General features: G+C 41.4%; 1 protein-coding gene across 2 annotated transcripts in view; it reads left to right on the top strand.

Moving 5' to 3' along the window:
- The window catches only part of LOC3290919 (protein Optix), a 53,400-nt gene extending 48,367 nt beyond the window's left edge, over window positions 1-5,033 (top strand). For both annotated transcript variants that reach the window (XM_003436593.2, XM_559661.4), the window contains exons 4-5: window positions 1,280-1,563; window positions 1,715-5,033. In XM_003436593.2, the coding sequence (XP_003436641.2) occupies window positions 1,280-1,563; window positions 1,715-2,565 (1,135 nt within the window). In that variant the 3' untranslated portion in view covers window positions 2,566-5,033. The remainder of the gene's footprint in view (window positions 1-1,279; window positions 1,564-1,714) is intronic.
- The last annotated feature ends 10,669 nt before the right edge of the window (window positions 5,034-15,702 follow it).

Consider the following 15,702-nt stretch of genomic DNA (forward strand, 5'->3'; position numbering starts at 1 on the left):
GCTGGAGGACCTTCTTCCTGGTACACCGGCCTGTGGTGCGCCCTTGACGACCATGTGCAACGCTTCTTCTCGTATTGGCGTCCCTCCTGCTTGTCCGTCTCTGCTGAGTCTGACGATGGCCGAGGTACATTACATATCGCTCGCAAACGCCAAGCAGGGCGGCGATGGTGTCTGCATCATTGACCGTGTGTCTGCAGTGGATCTTGGAGTGGGAAGAAAAGAAAGGACACCTATTAAATCGAAGTGTGTAAATATAGACGTAGAGCATTTTCATTTCCGGCGCCATTCATCCCATCGTGCCCGAGGTTGTACCGGTTAAGATTCTCCAACCGAGAAACTCTGCAGGATGGAGGACTGCTTGACGTTCGGTGTGGAGAGTATTTCTATAGTACAAAGAGATGGTTTTAGCGGTGGAGTGTGATGCATTTATAGACTTTTTTTATTTTTTTTTCAAGGCACAGGTACTGAGTTAGTATTTTTGTTGTTGTTGGTTTGTATGGTTTGATGTTGTTGTTTACTTTTACATGAAAGTAAAAAATATACATAATCATAAACTATACATATTCATAAATTTCGCGGTCGAATTATACAAACACTCACTTATTTTGTTCGATTTTTCTGGAAGCAATGAGGTATGAAATAACCCAACATCCATCGCACCAGCGTGTTACGCCTAATGTTGAAATATTGCACTTTAAGACAAAGCTGCTCACGAAGTGTACGGAAATCCTGCAATATGGCGTCATTGAGAGGGAACCTCGTATTAAAGTCTATGACATTGCAACTTCTTCCCCGGTCAGGTCCAGTTTGCCCGTTGTAGGTCGATATAACCTGACCCACTCTAAACGAGGCCTCCGTTCGTCGTTAGCTTCCTGTCCAATCCGTTCTTTGTACGTGCTCTTCGTCTGCTGGCACCTTACCTTGTTTGTCTCGTCTGAGAGGAAGATTATTGTCTTGGTGGCGTTTTAGGAACGTCAGAGATATTGCTATTAAGCAAAGGCATGGAAAAGTACGATGAAGGGTGAAAAAAATCGAATAGAAAGGCCACCAAGGGGTCTCGGTAAAGGGTGCAGCTAAATGCCAGCCCATCAATTGGGGAAGATTAACCGATTTTGAGACGCTAAAATTAGGGACTAGCCACGGACCAGGATCGTTGTATGGGACGATTATTAAATGACATGAAATTTTCTTTTCTCTGCTTTGCTCCACCTCCCTACGTATTGGAAATTTTAACCATGTTTCTTTTGTGCATTTCTTCTTTGGCTCTTTCTTGCAACAGACACAACCAGCCACCTCTGTCTGGTTCTGGATCATCCTCGTTGACGCCCAGACGGGGCGATGGACCACTGTCACCAACGGACACGGACTCCGATTCGGATATTTCCCTCGGTACACACTCTCCAGTTCCTAGTATGTCCATGCAGCACAGTCCCAGCTCGCTGCCCGGCTCAAGCGAGGATCGGCTGCACGATGAGCGGGATCGAGAGAAGGACTTTCGGAATAGTTTTGCCTCGCTGCATTCCTTCCGCTTTGGTGATCATCTTACGGGCGGTTTGTTACCTGGTAAGTATCAAATTGAATCAGCATTAGGGCATTAGTTGAGTTCTCATTTATAAACGATTTGACGATGTCTGACGATGTGTCCTGCGAACTGCGTGGGTATTGTGTGGAGTTTGATGTTCATAATAGGATTTTCTTGTTTTCTAATCGATAGGTTCGTTCAACAGTAGATTCATGCCTTATCGTCTGGGCGATCACTCGCCACCGATCAACACCCACTCACCCCCGATCGGTTTGACACACCTCCCACTTACCCCGACCGTGCTGCGACCACAGCCTCACCTGCCTCACTCGCTCGCCGTTAGTGCGGCATCTATGGCTGCATCCAGCGTGGCCAATGCAGGAGTCCTCACGACGGTCGTTAATATGAGTGACTCGCCGGGTAGCAATAGCAGTGCCACGACCGCATCCCTCACGAATGTTCCCACCTCAACTACCGCCACTACTCCCACCCTGTCCGGCGGCACGGCGAGCAGCTCCCTGAAGGACCTGGCGCATCCCAGCGACCTGTCGTCGAGTGATCCGCGCCCAGGCACTCCCAGCTCGGTAGGAAGCAACAACAATAACAACAGTGCCAGTGGTAGTACCCCAACAGCCACTACAAACGGCAGCAGCAGCACACCATCCTCCTTAATGCAGCCAATGTCTCCGCTGAGAATACGGGTCAGCTCACCGTCGCGGTTGAATGCGGAGCTGCTGCAGCATACGGCGGCAGCCGCTGCAGCTGCAGCAGCGGCGGCCGCCGCCAATCAGCCACCCCAGCATCACTCGTTGCCCCTGCTTCATCCCCACCATCCGCTGCACGTGCACCATCCCCACGCGCACCTTCCGCACCATGCGCACCAAACGCATGCTCATCATCACCATGCGGCGGCCCTGACAGCGGCCAGCATGATGAACGGACTGAACGCTAGCGGCATCGTTCGGATCGTACCGGGCACCACTACCACCTCGCTAATCCATCGGCCCTTCTCACCGTCCCCGAAGCCGAAGGAAGCGTCGTGATAAACGGCCAATGAACATGACGTGTGATGCGGCTTGACAGGAGATGAAAGGGTAAAAACTGTCACCTTAGTGTAGCTAATGGAGACGCACTCGCAGACAGTAGCAGTAGCAATAGCACCCAGCATCGCTGACAAAACAGTCTAGAGAAACTAGAGAATGTAACTATGGTAGCAAATGATGGGCAAGGTTTCCGCAACGGACGCTTTTGAGGGTCAAGCACGCAAAACGCAAGGGAGACGACACATTGGAGCCGAAAATTACATAACACAAGCTAGCTTCCAGGTTTCTGCTTTCAGCAAGCTACACAACTGTATAATGACGTGCCCGTACGAATGGATCAATAGCAATGTGGGTAGTTTGTGGTGCATACTACTGGGCGGTGTAGCGTTGAGTTTGTTCAGGGTGAAAAATTAGATTCTCTGTGACAATGGCTTCCTAAATCTATCACTTGTGGTGTTAGTACGTCTGCATTTCTGTACTTTTTTTTAATTCAAGGATGTCACAAATTCGGAAAAGAGCATGCGGAAAGTGTTTTAAGGCATGTTGCAAGTATCAAATTTATATTAGCCATTGGGTATGCTCCTCGTCTATGACGTATACTGCTCGAACTTTTGTTGCCTTTGGTCTGAAAAGTTTCAGTTGAGCGAAAATGGTTTTGTCGAGGGGAAAGTATATAGTACGATAGTATATAACCATCAGCATCAGCAAAGCACATGCGCACTTGTGCATTCCAATGGAGCTCTCTATCGTTAACTTTCGTACTCTAGCAATCGCTCAGTATGTATTTATTGTTCACGTTAGCGTGAGGCTGGCTTTCCGGAAATGAAGCAAATTTGATTTCGGCTTAAATTTCTGTGAAACATTCGCTCCACTCTTCACCTTTCGTTAGTGATTTTAAATAGCGCTTGTATGACTGTTTGAAATTTTCTAATGACACAGATTTAAATGAGTGTATTGTTGGTACAGTGTATCACCCATTTTATGTGCCGTTAGTAGTGGAGTTATTTCGGTTCTTAGTAGAGGTCTATTGATGAACCAAATTTGTTTATTGTAACGAGTATGATGTTTTTGCTGCAAAGGTTAATAGCACAATCCAATAGCACTTCCAAGCATCATCAATATTTTGTTAACATATCTCAACTTTTATTTTTTTATTAGATCTGGTTTTCAGGATTTATGTTCAGGAGAAAGTAATTGAGCAAACTCTTTTTTTTGTTTATTTAACCAAAAGAAACTACATGACAGGAAGGTGAAAGAGGTAGGAATATATGAGTGACTGAGAACTAGTTTTTGCGAAGAAAAAAAAACAAAAAACAAAACGTGTAACACTAGCCCTATATAGCACATACAGGGAAATATGCTCAAAGATTTACAGGACCGTTAAAGCACAAGCTCACTGCTTGGTAAAATAGTGCAAAGCAAGCTTCCTAAAATGGCCGCCCACAACAACCACAGCTTGCGTACAGTGTTGAGGAATATTAGTTGAAAGTAGTGGAACTCGAGCGAGTATACATAATGGGAAATAATTTTGAAAGCACAAGTAAAATAATATAAATATTGTATAGTATATCATCAGCAGCATGAACAGCAACATGATTTATATTATATTAAAATGAACGCATAGTTTGAACACAACAAACATCGATGATATTGGATAGCAGTGGCATAAAGAACAATAAAACAATGCACATAGCAAAGAAAAATAGTTGCGTTAAGCCTGTGTTCTACTTTGTGTTTGGGGAAAATTATGCATCGTTGAATAAAGGAACAGTTATGCTGCAAATCCCAGAAAAGGCTTGCCTACCGATCATTGTAAATTGCTTAGTATTACGTTATGCCTTTGTTGTAATAAAAAGTGCAGCAATACCTGATCCTTTAATTGTTTGTGATACATGTAAGGGTAAACAAGCTATTTTATGTTTCCTATCTTTTTGTTTCACGATGAGTATACGTGATGTTATTGAAATTATGGTAAATTATCTTATCCAGGCTAAATTAATACATCACACGAAGGACACTCACAATCAGAAAGTCTTCAAGTGATGCAAAACTATTGCAATATTTTAGTAAAAGAAATCAGCCACATTTGCCAAGGTGACGGATAAAATTAGATAAAAATGAAACCAAATCATTAACGTGCAAGCAATATGTTGCTTGGAAAGCACTAGAGATATATCCAACAAAGCTACAACATGTTCGTAATACAAAGGGAAAAAGGGATAAAATTTATCCATACGTCGATCACCAATACAAACTGGCAACAAGGCAATGGTAATGATAATGACCGAGATAGTTCTGGTTCGAAGAAACAAAAATAACAAAGCTATGTGCTATCATTTAAACGACGAGCAAAAAGGGTAGTTTAAAGGGTAGGCAACATTAATTAAACAAACCAATCATTGTACATACATTGCTGCAATCAAATTATATTAATTATTACAAAAATAAATTTAATAATTAAATTGAAACATCGGTTTTATGAAAATTGATATGAAGTCTGAAAATCCGAAAAACAAAACTATAGCGTAAAACCAATATTTATTTATCTGAACGGTAGATTTAGTTAAAGTTTCAGTAATCCTTATTGTTTTATTTAAAATAAAAAAAAGACGATTTATGATTTAATATAAAGTAATAGATTTACGCGACTCTGTTCAGAAATAATGAATGTTTAACATGTACATTGTGTAATTGATGAATTTTCAAATGCCGTCGGCAGTCGGCAATAAGAATACTATTTCAATCATTTTAGTTTATTGGTTACACTTAACATTTCTTTTACATTGGTTCAATTCTGGCTCAATTTTCAATATCTCAATTTGTAACGTGAGTGATTACATGAAAATGGTTGAGAAATTTCATTCTAATAAAGGATGTTTTTCGTTGAAGGATAAGTATTGTAATATTGGCTAAAACCAATATAAAATGAAATATTAGCAATTCATTTACATTTTAATAATTGATACATATATTAAAATATCTGTACAGATACCAAGGACCAGAGATACCAAGGTGTATGCGATGCTAGTATCGATAACATATTGTTAATGATTAACATTACGACAAACGTATGTAACTATGCGTCCCATAAGACCACATTGTTTAAAACACTTCCAATCGTATCAGTGTCGCAACAGTCGGCCAAAAAAACCCATCTTAATGTACCCAAAAATATCCCTTTCCCCTAAGTATGTGTACACACTTTGCCAGCTAGCTTGTGTTGCTTTGTAACAGTTTCGCCGCGGATGTACTACACCAGCCAACCGTGAGTATATAGACAAATATATAGTAGCTACACAAGCTGTTTCTGGGCGGAGCTAGATTAGGCCAATAAAGCAGCATCGGATTGCGTAGGCTTTGCGTGAGGAAACGAACCGAAGCGAATTCTGTTGAATGAAGCTGCTCAAGCTGTCCGGACACGGAACACCAGTGCTGGGGTGTGAGCAAGAGCGTGAAGGGGGGAGGGGGGTGTATTGGATACAGAAAAAAGATACACACGCACGCACGCCTGATGGCTGGGTAGCTTACGGCCAGCGACCATGGGCAACAGTCTGCTGTGAGCCAAATCATACGATGGGTAACGGACACACAAGTTAAAAAAATAAATAAAATGAAAGAATAACAGACAGATGGAGCGAAGGTGCATACGAATTGAGATAATGAGCAAGGGTTTGCGATAAATTGCACGAGCATGATGGCCGCTGTAAAAATGATTAGGGCGGTATTCAACGGCAAGAAGTTTGTTGTTTGCGAAAAGCGTTTACATTTGCAGTTTTGGTGGAGTGTTTATTTTATTTCTCCCAATATTAGCATCTAATAGCGCAAAAGGAAATGGAACGATAAATCAATCCGTATTGTAGTTACAGTGCGGATGTATGCCAAAGTAAAGTTATCGTTTCGTTAAATCAGAAACCATGCTTCAAATTTACAGATTTTATTAAAATATTCACAAGTCAGTAGTGTATTATATACATTTACAACTTTTTGGTGCTATGGTTAGAACATACTGTGCATAGTAACTTACTTACCATTCAACTGTATTTAAAAGCTCCGCTCCGTAGTACCATATGTTAAAGCTTCCGTATCAAAATCTGTCATCTTAAAATACGATACCGTTGCCGTATAGTTGTGATTGCTGTAGATCTAATGGTTTTTGTGTAATATTTCCTTACAATGCGATAGCTATAAATTTAATAAGAGCAAAGTATAGTTGTCATACTTCCATAGTAAACTTTTCCATAATCGTCAGCCTCATTGCTCCTGGCGAGGAGCCACAATAATGTTTTAATTTTTAGCACTCGAGTGTTGGCACCTCAGAAGTGTTGGTCTTTGCCCATTTATGAGCTATTGTGTGACGACGACCCGGGTGTGACTGTGACCCGGGGTGGAAAGTGAAAAACAATCGGCCCCAAAAAACCGACCGTACATCCATTTTGTTACCGGTGACATGATGCATGACGAAAATCTCCACCATCATCAGTCACACCGGGGTACCTATGACGCGGAGCTTTTCCGTGAAAACATCGCGCCGAGAAGAAACTGTGAACAGCAGCAGCAGTGCAGTCGCGTGTACCGGTTGGACGAGCGTGTGCGCTACATAGCAGTAGCCTCAGTAGCAAAACAGACACATTTCCCGTCATCACTTAGATTACAAATCGTCCTTCCGCGAGCGTAATCGCACCGGTAGCAATCTAAATTAGCCCATCCGTGGGGAAAAGTTGAGCTTTTATGTGAGTTTGTGTGTGTGTGTGTGTGTGTAAGTGTGTGTACTTGGTGGGCTCTCCCCTCGGTTGTTGTTTCCCTCTCAGGATTTTACCCATTTGTTATTTCATTCGCCTGCCTTTTTAAGGCGATTGCAGAGATTGGTATCGTTCAGCACGAACCTGCCAGTAGCACACTGGACCGGGCGGGAACGCAAGCGAAGCGCGAAAATTAAAACGCTACACCAAACACACACACACACCAAAGGAAGAAATGTCAACAGAATGTTCACTCATCGCATTTTTTCGTTGGCAAGTCACGCTCACGAACAATCGTAATGACAAATGGTTTTGTGTCAGATTCAACGATCCGGACGGTTTTCACGCAATACATTTTTCCACTGATTGCTTTCTATTCTCTGTGTTGCGAGTTAGATGTCAGGTTGCGTTATGAGTAAAGGTTTACAAATGGGTCACAGGTTTGTACTTTGATTTAGTTGTATAAAATAAATGATCTTGCGAATTTAAAGTTCACTTCAAATAATTACATATATTTAGAAGTGTTGAAGATTTAACTTTAATTTATACCTAGAAATACGATTGACGTTCATTAAGAATATCAAGGAATGACGTTCATTAATGTTGATTTCATAATTAATATTGTACGTGAAATCTGTATATCTTCTTCTTTGGCTCAACAACCGTTGTCGGTCAAGGCCTGCCTGTAACCACTTGTGGGCTTGGCTTTCAGTGACTAATTGATTCCCCCCCCCCATAGCAGGATAGTCAGTCCTACGTATGGCGGCGCGGTCTATTTGGGGATTGAACCCATGACGGGCATGTTGTTAAGTCGTACGAGTTGACGACTGTACTACGAGACCGGCTAAATCAGTATATATGCTCACCAAAAGAATAAAACAATCGTGCACCAGTATACAGTGAATAAACCTTGTTCAATTTACCGGCATCGGCTCGAATACAACAGCAAGAGCAATTGATGGTTGGTTTGTGTCTAACAGTGTGAGCATACGCACTTCCTGGTTCACTCTAAATAGAAACCCATTTGTAAGGACATGAAAGAAAAGAAGTCCCCTAAGTAAGGGCAACGGAAAAAGTCAAGGATAAATAGACGGAAATATTAAACTAATATCTTATCCAGCACGATTCAATCGAACATACTCTGAACGAAGGTGTCAAGTTCTGAACATATTTTTCCAAAATGGTTGATAATGATCATTGTGGTGAAACCGGGTACCGGGTGACGGGAAACGTGCAGTCGAATGAGCGTATCTGAGCAGATGAAACCGAGATAGATGAAACTGTGACACAAAGGGATGGTGTGAAAGATAAAAATGTACGATTTTAGCAGGGACTTAAAATCTGACACAGAATTCATGATTTGATCAAATCATGCTGATAGCAATTGATATCCTGTACAAACGCAAGCCCGTTGCATATATCACATAGATCACTTGAGCTGAGATTAGAGGTACATTGATAATTATTTATAATTCATGAACAGAATGAAACATAATGGTTTATGTATCAAACGATCCATTCCATTGTATCAATTCCACAATTAACAAAAATAATTTTCAAATAGTATTATTATTGAGTATTATTATTTTAAATCCTTTTTTATTCATATGTATAAACACTAACGTAGATTTGTATGCACAGATAATCAACTTAAATATTATAATGCTTTTAAAAGCATGTTGGCGAAACAAACAGCATGTGTTTGGAGTATATTATTCAAATATGATACATAAAGTACAAGAGCTGTTTAGCATCCAATCAAGCTTGTGGGTTTTCTGTTGGCAAAAGTCCATCGCCAAATAAACAGCAATAGCAATACTCGTAAACCATTAACGGTAACGGATCGGGCACGGTAAATAATGTCAAATATCCACTTCAAATAACACGATGGCAAAGTGTGGCTAGCTATGATTCATCTTTTTATTATAATTCCGTTGTGCCTAATTTTGGAGCAGCTGGCTCGCAACGGCGATTGTCACCGGAATGTCACAACACAGACATTTTAGTGCAATTTGTCTGCCTGATCGATATCTTGCGAACAAGGAGCACCCAGAAGAGCATAGGTTTCCAGATGAACCCTGATCGGTAGGCCATTTTGTGGACGATACGTTTCGAGTCCACCGTAAATCCCAATCCGAGCCAATAGGCATCGTGGACGAAGCGAGGACGAGAAGTGCAACAAGCACCGTATTCCACACCGTCACCGGGACTCGCTAGGTAGGGCTTTGAGGGTAGCAAGGCGTAAATAATGAAACACCTATGTTAGCCCCTTTTTCCATTTGGAACGAAAACCACCCCGAATGCGTCGTTTGCTGATCCGTTGATGAATTTGAGACACGGTAGGACGAACCAAACGAACCACAGCAAACGCCACCAGCATCACTGATTGAAAGATAAATAACGAACGAAACAGTTACGGATAGGGACGGGCGACACAGAGGATCGTAGTAGGGATGGTAGTCGGGTGTGAAAGAGCAAAGCAAAGTAAGGAAGAAAAAAGGATACTCCGCACAAACCGCAGGCTTCATCTATTCGGCACTCCGGTTGTGTTCCTCACGATGCGTTCGAATGCGTGTGCATTCAGCCGAGGCCCTGTGAGCGGGCATGCGAGTTGGCATAGTGTGGCTGTAGCTGTCGCATTATTAAATTAGATCGAAAGATATCCGTAAAATCTGTTTATTGCAAGCACACCTAGGGACCGTTGGCTAAATGCGACCGCTGAATTGGTTTTCCGACACGGTGCCCTCGGGAAGTGAATACGTGCAAGCTGGGTCGGTTAGATTGCTAACGGGTTCAGCTGCATGCTGATTAGTGTCTGGCTGCTGAAAAAGGATTAATGTGGGAAGTGTATATTGATTGTTTTCCCCTTTTTACCCATATTGGAAGCCATTTATGGGCGAAACGTGTATAAATATTACGAACCTTAAAACCTGGATGTTTTGTAGTAGTATGGTAGATGAAGATGAGTAGGTTTGTTCATTCAGAGGACAGGTTGAATCGTATACAGTTTTGTATTAGCAGCACATAAGTATCAACGTAATACAATAGCTTCCGTGAAGATACACTGATAGCATTCTATCATATAAAAAACGCTGTCAGCTTTTAGGTCAGTTCATGTTTGTTTTTAAAGTACTGACTGGTCACAATTGTTGTTACTAGTCAATATGTTCGTCCCAAGTAGAAATTTTAGCAACAGACAATTTTTATACATTGGTCATCGTTCTCGTTTGTGTTGTGCCAGGGATCCATTACTTTTGATATTAAAATTTTTTTTTATTGTCTATTCGAGTGTTATTGACTTGTTCTTCGATTTTACTAAATGTTTGCGACATTTAAAAGAATATTTGTATACCACTAGATCATAGGAACTCTTAGTTATAGGTCCTTTAATTTTTGAGTAATGTATGTAGGCTACAAAGGCCAGATACTTTATCAAGAAATACTAAATAAATAATAAATAATTTGATGAATAATTTAATAAATGAATAAATGACTAAAAAGATAAATAAATAAATAAATAAATAAATAAATATATAAATAAATAAATATGCAACTAAGCATCAATGACGGGTTTCACGGAAAACGGACTGAGCGGCCGCCAGGGGTTCCGTCGATTTGGGGGCTCCGTGTATGGTTACTTCAATATTTTACCTACCTTCCCCCACCTATAAAAAATAGTATTTTGATGCAAACAATCAAGAAATTTGATTGGTGCATCTGTCTTAGGTAAAACGGGAAACTATATTATTAATTTGTTGTGTATTCAAAGTAAAAGTTTACAGTTTACAATTTACCAATAAATATTTAGCACATAACGAAAGGAACATTATCATCTAAGAATCGCCAATGGCTTGAAGCGCCTTTTCCTAAGAAATCATACCTAAAATGACAAGCTTTATTTTATTAACGTGTTAACTTACACATAATATGAAGTAGATTGCACCAACCGCTCAATGATACTACTACCTTAATCATTACATTTTTCTAATTACGATTTTTTTCTAAACTTACGAATGTTTAAATGCTTCAGTATTTGTACGTAGAAGAAAAAGTTTAAAGAGCCCATTTCTAACAATTAGTCCATTCTCAGCTCGCGATAATGCATTCGAAATTGGCTCCGTATCATTCTATTGGATCAGTAGTATGTGATCGAGAGGTTCTGAACAACAATACAACAAAACTTTTGTATGATTTAATGCACTGCTTACACCCCATTCGAAACAAGTTTCCAGCGAATTACGAGTGTAACACATGATCCGACGAAAGCGATGGCGTCATAAAGCACCCAGACTAGTTTATCGACCGCAATCGACTAGCCTTAGTCGTACACGGTGTGTCTATTGCAAACGGTGCGATCGATCGTGATCGATCAAAACCAGATTTACTTAACCATCAACTGTGGGCGCGCGAGAAGGGCTCTTAAAAACCTTAGTTTGGAGAGCGGACGTGCAAGCATGAACAGATTTCGAGCGCGCTTAACAAGGCTTGGCGAACGCTAGCAGCACAAAATAGATGTTTAATAATTTTGCTCAATGGAATAATTGATATGTTATTTATACTCGGTAATTTCCAGTGGAGGAAGCAATGTAAATAATAATTGCACCCAAGGCCTCCCAAACCCAAAGTGTTCGGATTGCGCAGTTCTTTCTTACCTGCTGGCAAAAAGAAGAAAAGTACGCGTAATAGAAACAGACAAAGAAGCTCCAAGAAGCAGACGAAACGGTGGAATGAAACTTAGGGTCCAGAAGAATTGATTTTTCCTCCCATGAATCTCAGGCACCCTCCGTCGATCCTCACGTGTTGAGCTCGATATCGCTCGCGATGGCGCCATCTCGCGCTGGCGTTCGCCAGAGGTGTCGCGACCCGCTTACACCTTCCTCAACTCCGGATAATCACCCGGAGTCGTGATTTCAAACATTCATTCGAATTCAGATCGATCATCTTAAGCATCGCTAGGAAAGGGGTGAATGCTCACAGACCCGCGGGTCAACCAAGGGTTAGAGAGGTTTGAGGTTTAAGAGCAGGGAGAGAAATTAATTTCTCAAACACACCACAACATTCTCAGGACTTCACCAGTTCTTTTCCCTCTCGCTAGCCTCCAGAATGCATGAAACACTGGAACAACAACAATAAAAAAGGACAGCACGGGACAGTGATTTGTGTGTTTTTTTTGTTCGTGGCTCTTGGAGCCCAAGAGATGGCAGGAAACGAACAATCGTCGCCAGCCTAGGTTGATGTACGTTTCGTAAAAACAATCACGATTCCGCCCAGAATCAGTCGCGATTTTGACCGAAGATTATCGAAAGGCGTCCTTCAGGCCCTGTAACGTAGGGGAGCAACGGTTAGGGAGTTTTGGTTTTATGGAGATTTGTTTTACTGATTATGCGGTCAATTTTGGTGTATTGAGTTGTAGTGTGCTGTCGAGCAGCCATCCCAGCACAGTGCAGTGATCCTCTCACGAGACCAACTGCAGGCTGATGATCGTGATGAAGCAGAAAATGTCCGTCCGAATGGCCGGCCGGAGTACAAATTTTGACCAGCTCATGGTGCTGCTGTTACTGCTGCTCCTTCGTTCACCAACCCCACAACCGAACTGAGTTGTAAAAATTGAAACATCATTCACCTCTTCCCAGGCTGCTTTTGGCTTTGCAGCGAGGTTCTTTCAGCTCGTCTTGCCACCGGGAACGCGGCCACACTCGCACCCCATGCTCCTCCTCACATCGCAGAGCGGTGCATATCGGTAACATGATCAATCAATCAACATAATGTCTGTTTTATTTTGTTTTGCCTGCGAGCTGCTGCCTGGCTGATAATTTCATTTATGATATGTTTGGGAAGGAGCATTCCAGCACATTAAAATGATCCACGGACGCGAGCGAATGCGGACGGAGCGTCGAAATCCGGAACCATTGTGTGCGGGTGTATGTGTGTGTGAACAGAAATTGTGTGACACGACGGGTAGGTTTGATAATTTCATGAGTGCGATAGATAAAAACGAATGAAAAAAACATTATAAAGAAAGTGTGTTTTGGTGGGAGTTTCCTAAAGAACTCTAAAGTAAGAATATCAAAAAAAAAACTGCAGCTAGCTTCTTCGCAAAGAATTGGCCTAGGCAAAGTATGGATAAAATCTAATGTATGCGGTATTCAATACTCTACTCCTATTTTTTTAACACGAATATCCAACAAGCACTCAAAGTCCATTATCCTTAATCCAGCGAAGGCGTAAATCCTCTGTCGGAAAAATCCAGAGGCGAATGAAAAAAAAAATCGATTAAATTCGCGTTCTTTCCTCGCCTACGAAGGATATTGAGCATGCGTTTTTAAAAGTGTTTTATCTAAGTTAAATCATTGCAACACATACTTCAATCGCATTTACATAGTAAATTTTGTTTCCGTGAATGTTTATACATAGCTTATTGGAATAAAGTCCCAGGGCGAAGGCTGGAACATAGAGGAACATAGAAGTGGGACAAAACGGAAAACCTTCAACTTCAGAATAACGATGGGAAACGAACATCCCGGACAGAAGGTTCTTGGTTTATGACAAGGAGCAGAACATACTCTCCTTCCGCAATCTCTCGGATAACGTTGCTCTGTACTCCAAACAGCTCCAAAGGGGTAACGGATTGAACGGAGCGTTTGATTGGTGCAAAGATTCGGGTGCAGAACGGCAGGGGTTCGAAGGATGAAGATAGCTGTTAAGTACACACAACCGCACAAGCGACAAAGTCCTTTGCGAAGCGCGACTAACCACGCCGCCTGGAAGGGCGTACAAACACTGGGGTAGACTTTCAATATGTTTGTTGATTTTAAGATTTGGTCGCGTTTAATATTCATCAAGCTGTGACCTCGGTACAGTTGTCGTCGTTGGCGGGATTTCGCGCCAGCTACTGCAGCTGAAAGGCTAAAGGCAAACAAAACTTCCCCGCACGGTGGCGATAAACAAACCAAAATACGCTGAGCCTTGATGAAGTCAGCTTTTCCGCTCAGGTTTTGGCTTGTTCTTGATCATCGATCGTATCGCAACGCGAAAGGGAAATATATTGTTGTGTGGAAGGAGAGTGCAATAGAGTGGTTGCAAAGGAGGGGGGGGGGGGGGATGGCACGAGAAAGAAGAGTTGAGGATGATAGGAAGACAACTAAACCGGATCAGCATTCGACTCTGATTCGGTCGATTTACGATTGTGGTTAGAGAGCGAAAGCATCTTCTGATCCCTAACCGTGGCTATTTCAGTTCCGTTTTGCGCGGTTCCCTCTACTGGTAGGGTGCATACATTTGAATGCAAAGTGAATGTTTATTTTATAAGATTGTTGTACAGTGTATGAAATAGCACTAGGTCCGAAACTGTCTCGATACAGTGCGAGTTAGAAGTAGTTTTGTAGGGGTTTATGTTACATTTGCGGAAATGACCTGATGTTGTTTACTGATTCTAAACTTGTTCTTGATTGATTGATTGTTTTTAGCGATTGATGATAATAGTATATAGTGCAAAGCTATCTTTCGAAAACAAAATACTCACAGTTATTCCCACTAAAGAACAGTGTTATCTGCGAGTGACCAACCCTTTGCCATTTAATGTTCGGTGTCTCTGTTGTGCGCATGAAGAGGAAATTATGCTTTGAGCAACACACAACAGTGGTAGGAATTGCTTACATAACGAATTACAATAATGATGTTTGGCGAGTGCTAACTGTACAGAATACATTACCATTACAAATGAGCCGTTAACCAGAACTCCAAAATTTCGAAGCGAAGGGAAGCAGCTTTACGGAATGTATAAAACAATGGCGGTTGTAATATTTTAGAGATTATCACAAATAAAAAGGGTATGGTTGACAAGTTTGTTAATGTTGCTGTTTGCTACTACACGTTTAAAATAAATCTATTAAGCTAAAAGAGGCGAAAATAGAGAAATGGCACTACGAACACGGGAAGATCAAGAATTATAGCATAACGCCAAAGTAATCACTGTGTTAATCATTATTGAAACCTTGGTGATATTTGGTGATAATACAATATCATAAAATTAAATAAATCGTCATAATTTACGCGGTTATACCAGTCTTTACATTACATATCGATTTTTGTAAAAAGGATCTACGATTGTTTTCCTGAAGATTGATACAGGAATATACAATTTGGTTTGTCAAACCCGTTTGTTAGTAGATTAAACCACTAGGTAAATGGTATTTGGTGCGAAGATAATCTTCATAGATGTAGATGGTTTTTTTTACAAAAACCATAAAAATATAATAGCACGACTGTACCATTTTACCTCGGGGACGGTCCCGTGGTACAGTCGTCAACTCGAACGACTCAATAACATGCCCGTCATGGGTTCAAGCCTAGAATGGACCGTCCCCCCGTAGCAAGGATTGACTATCCGGCTGCGTGG

The sequence above is a fragment of the Anopheles gambiae genome, chromosome 2, assembly GCF_943734735.2.
Source record: "Anopheles gambiae chromosome 2, idAnoGambNW_F1_1, whole genome shotgun sequence".
Taxonomy (NCBI): Eukaryota; Metazoa; Arthropoda; class Insecta; order Diptera; family Culicidae; genus Anopheles; species Anopheles gambiae.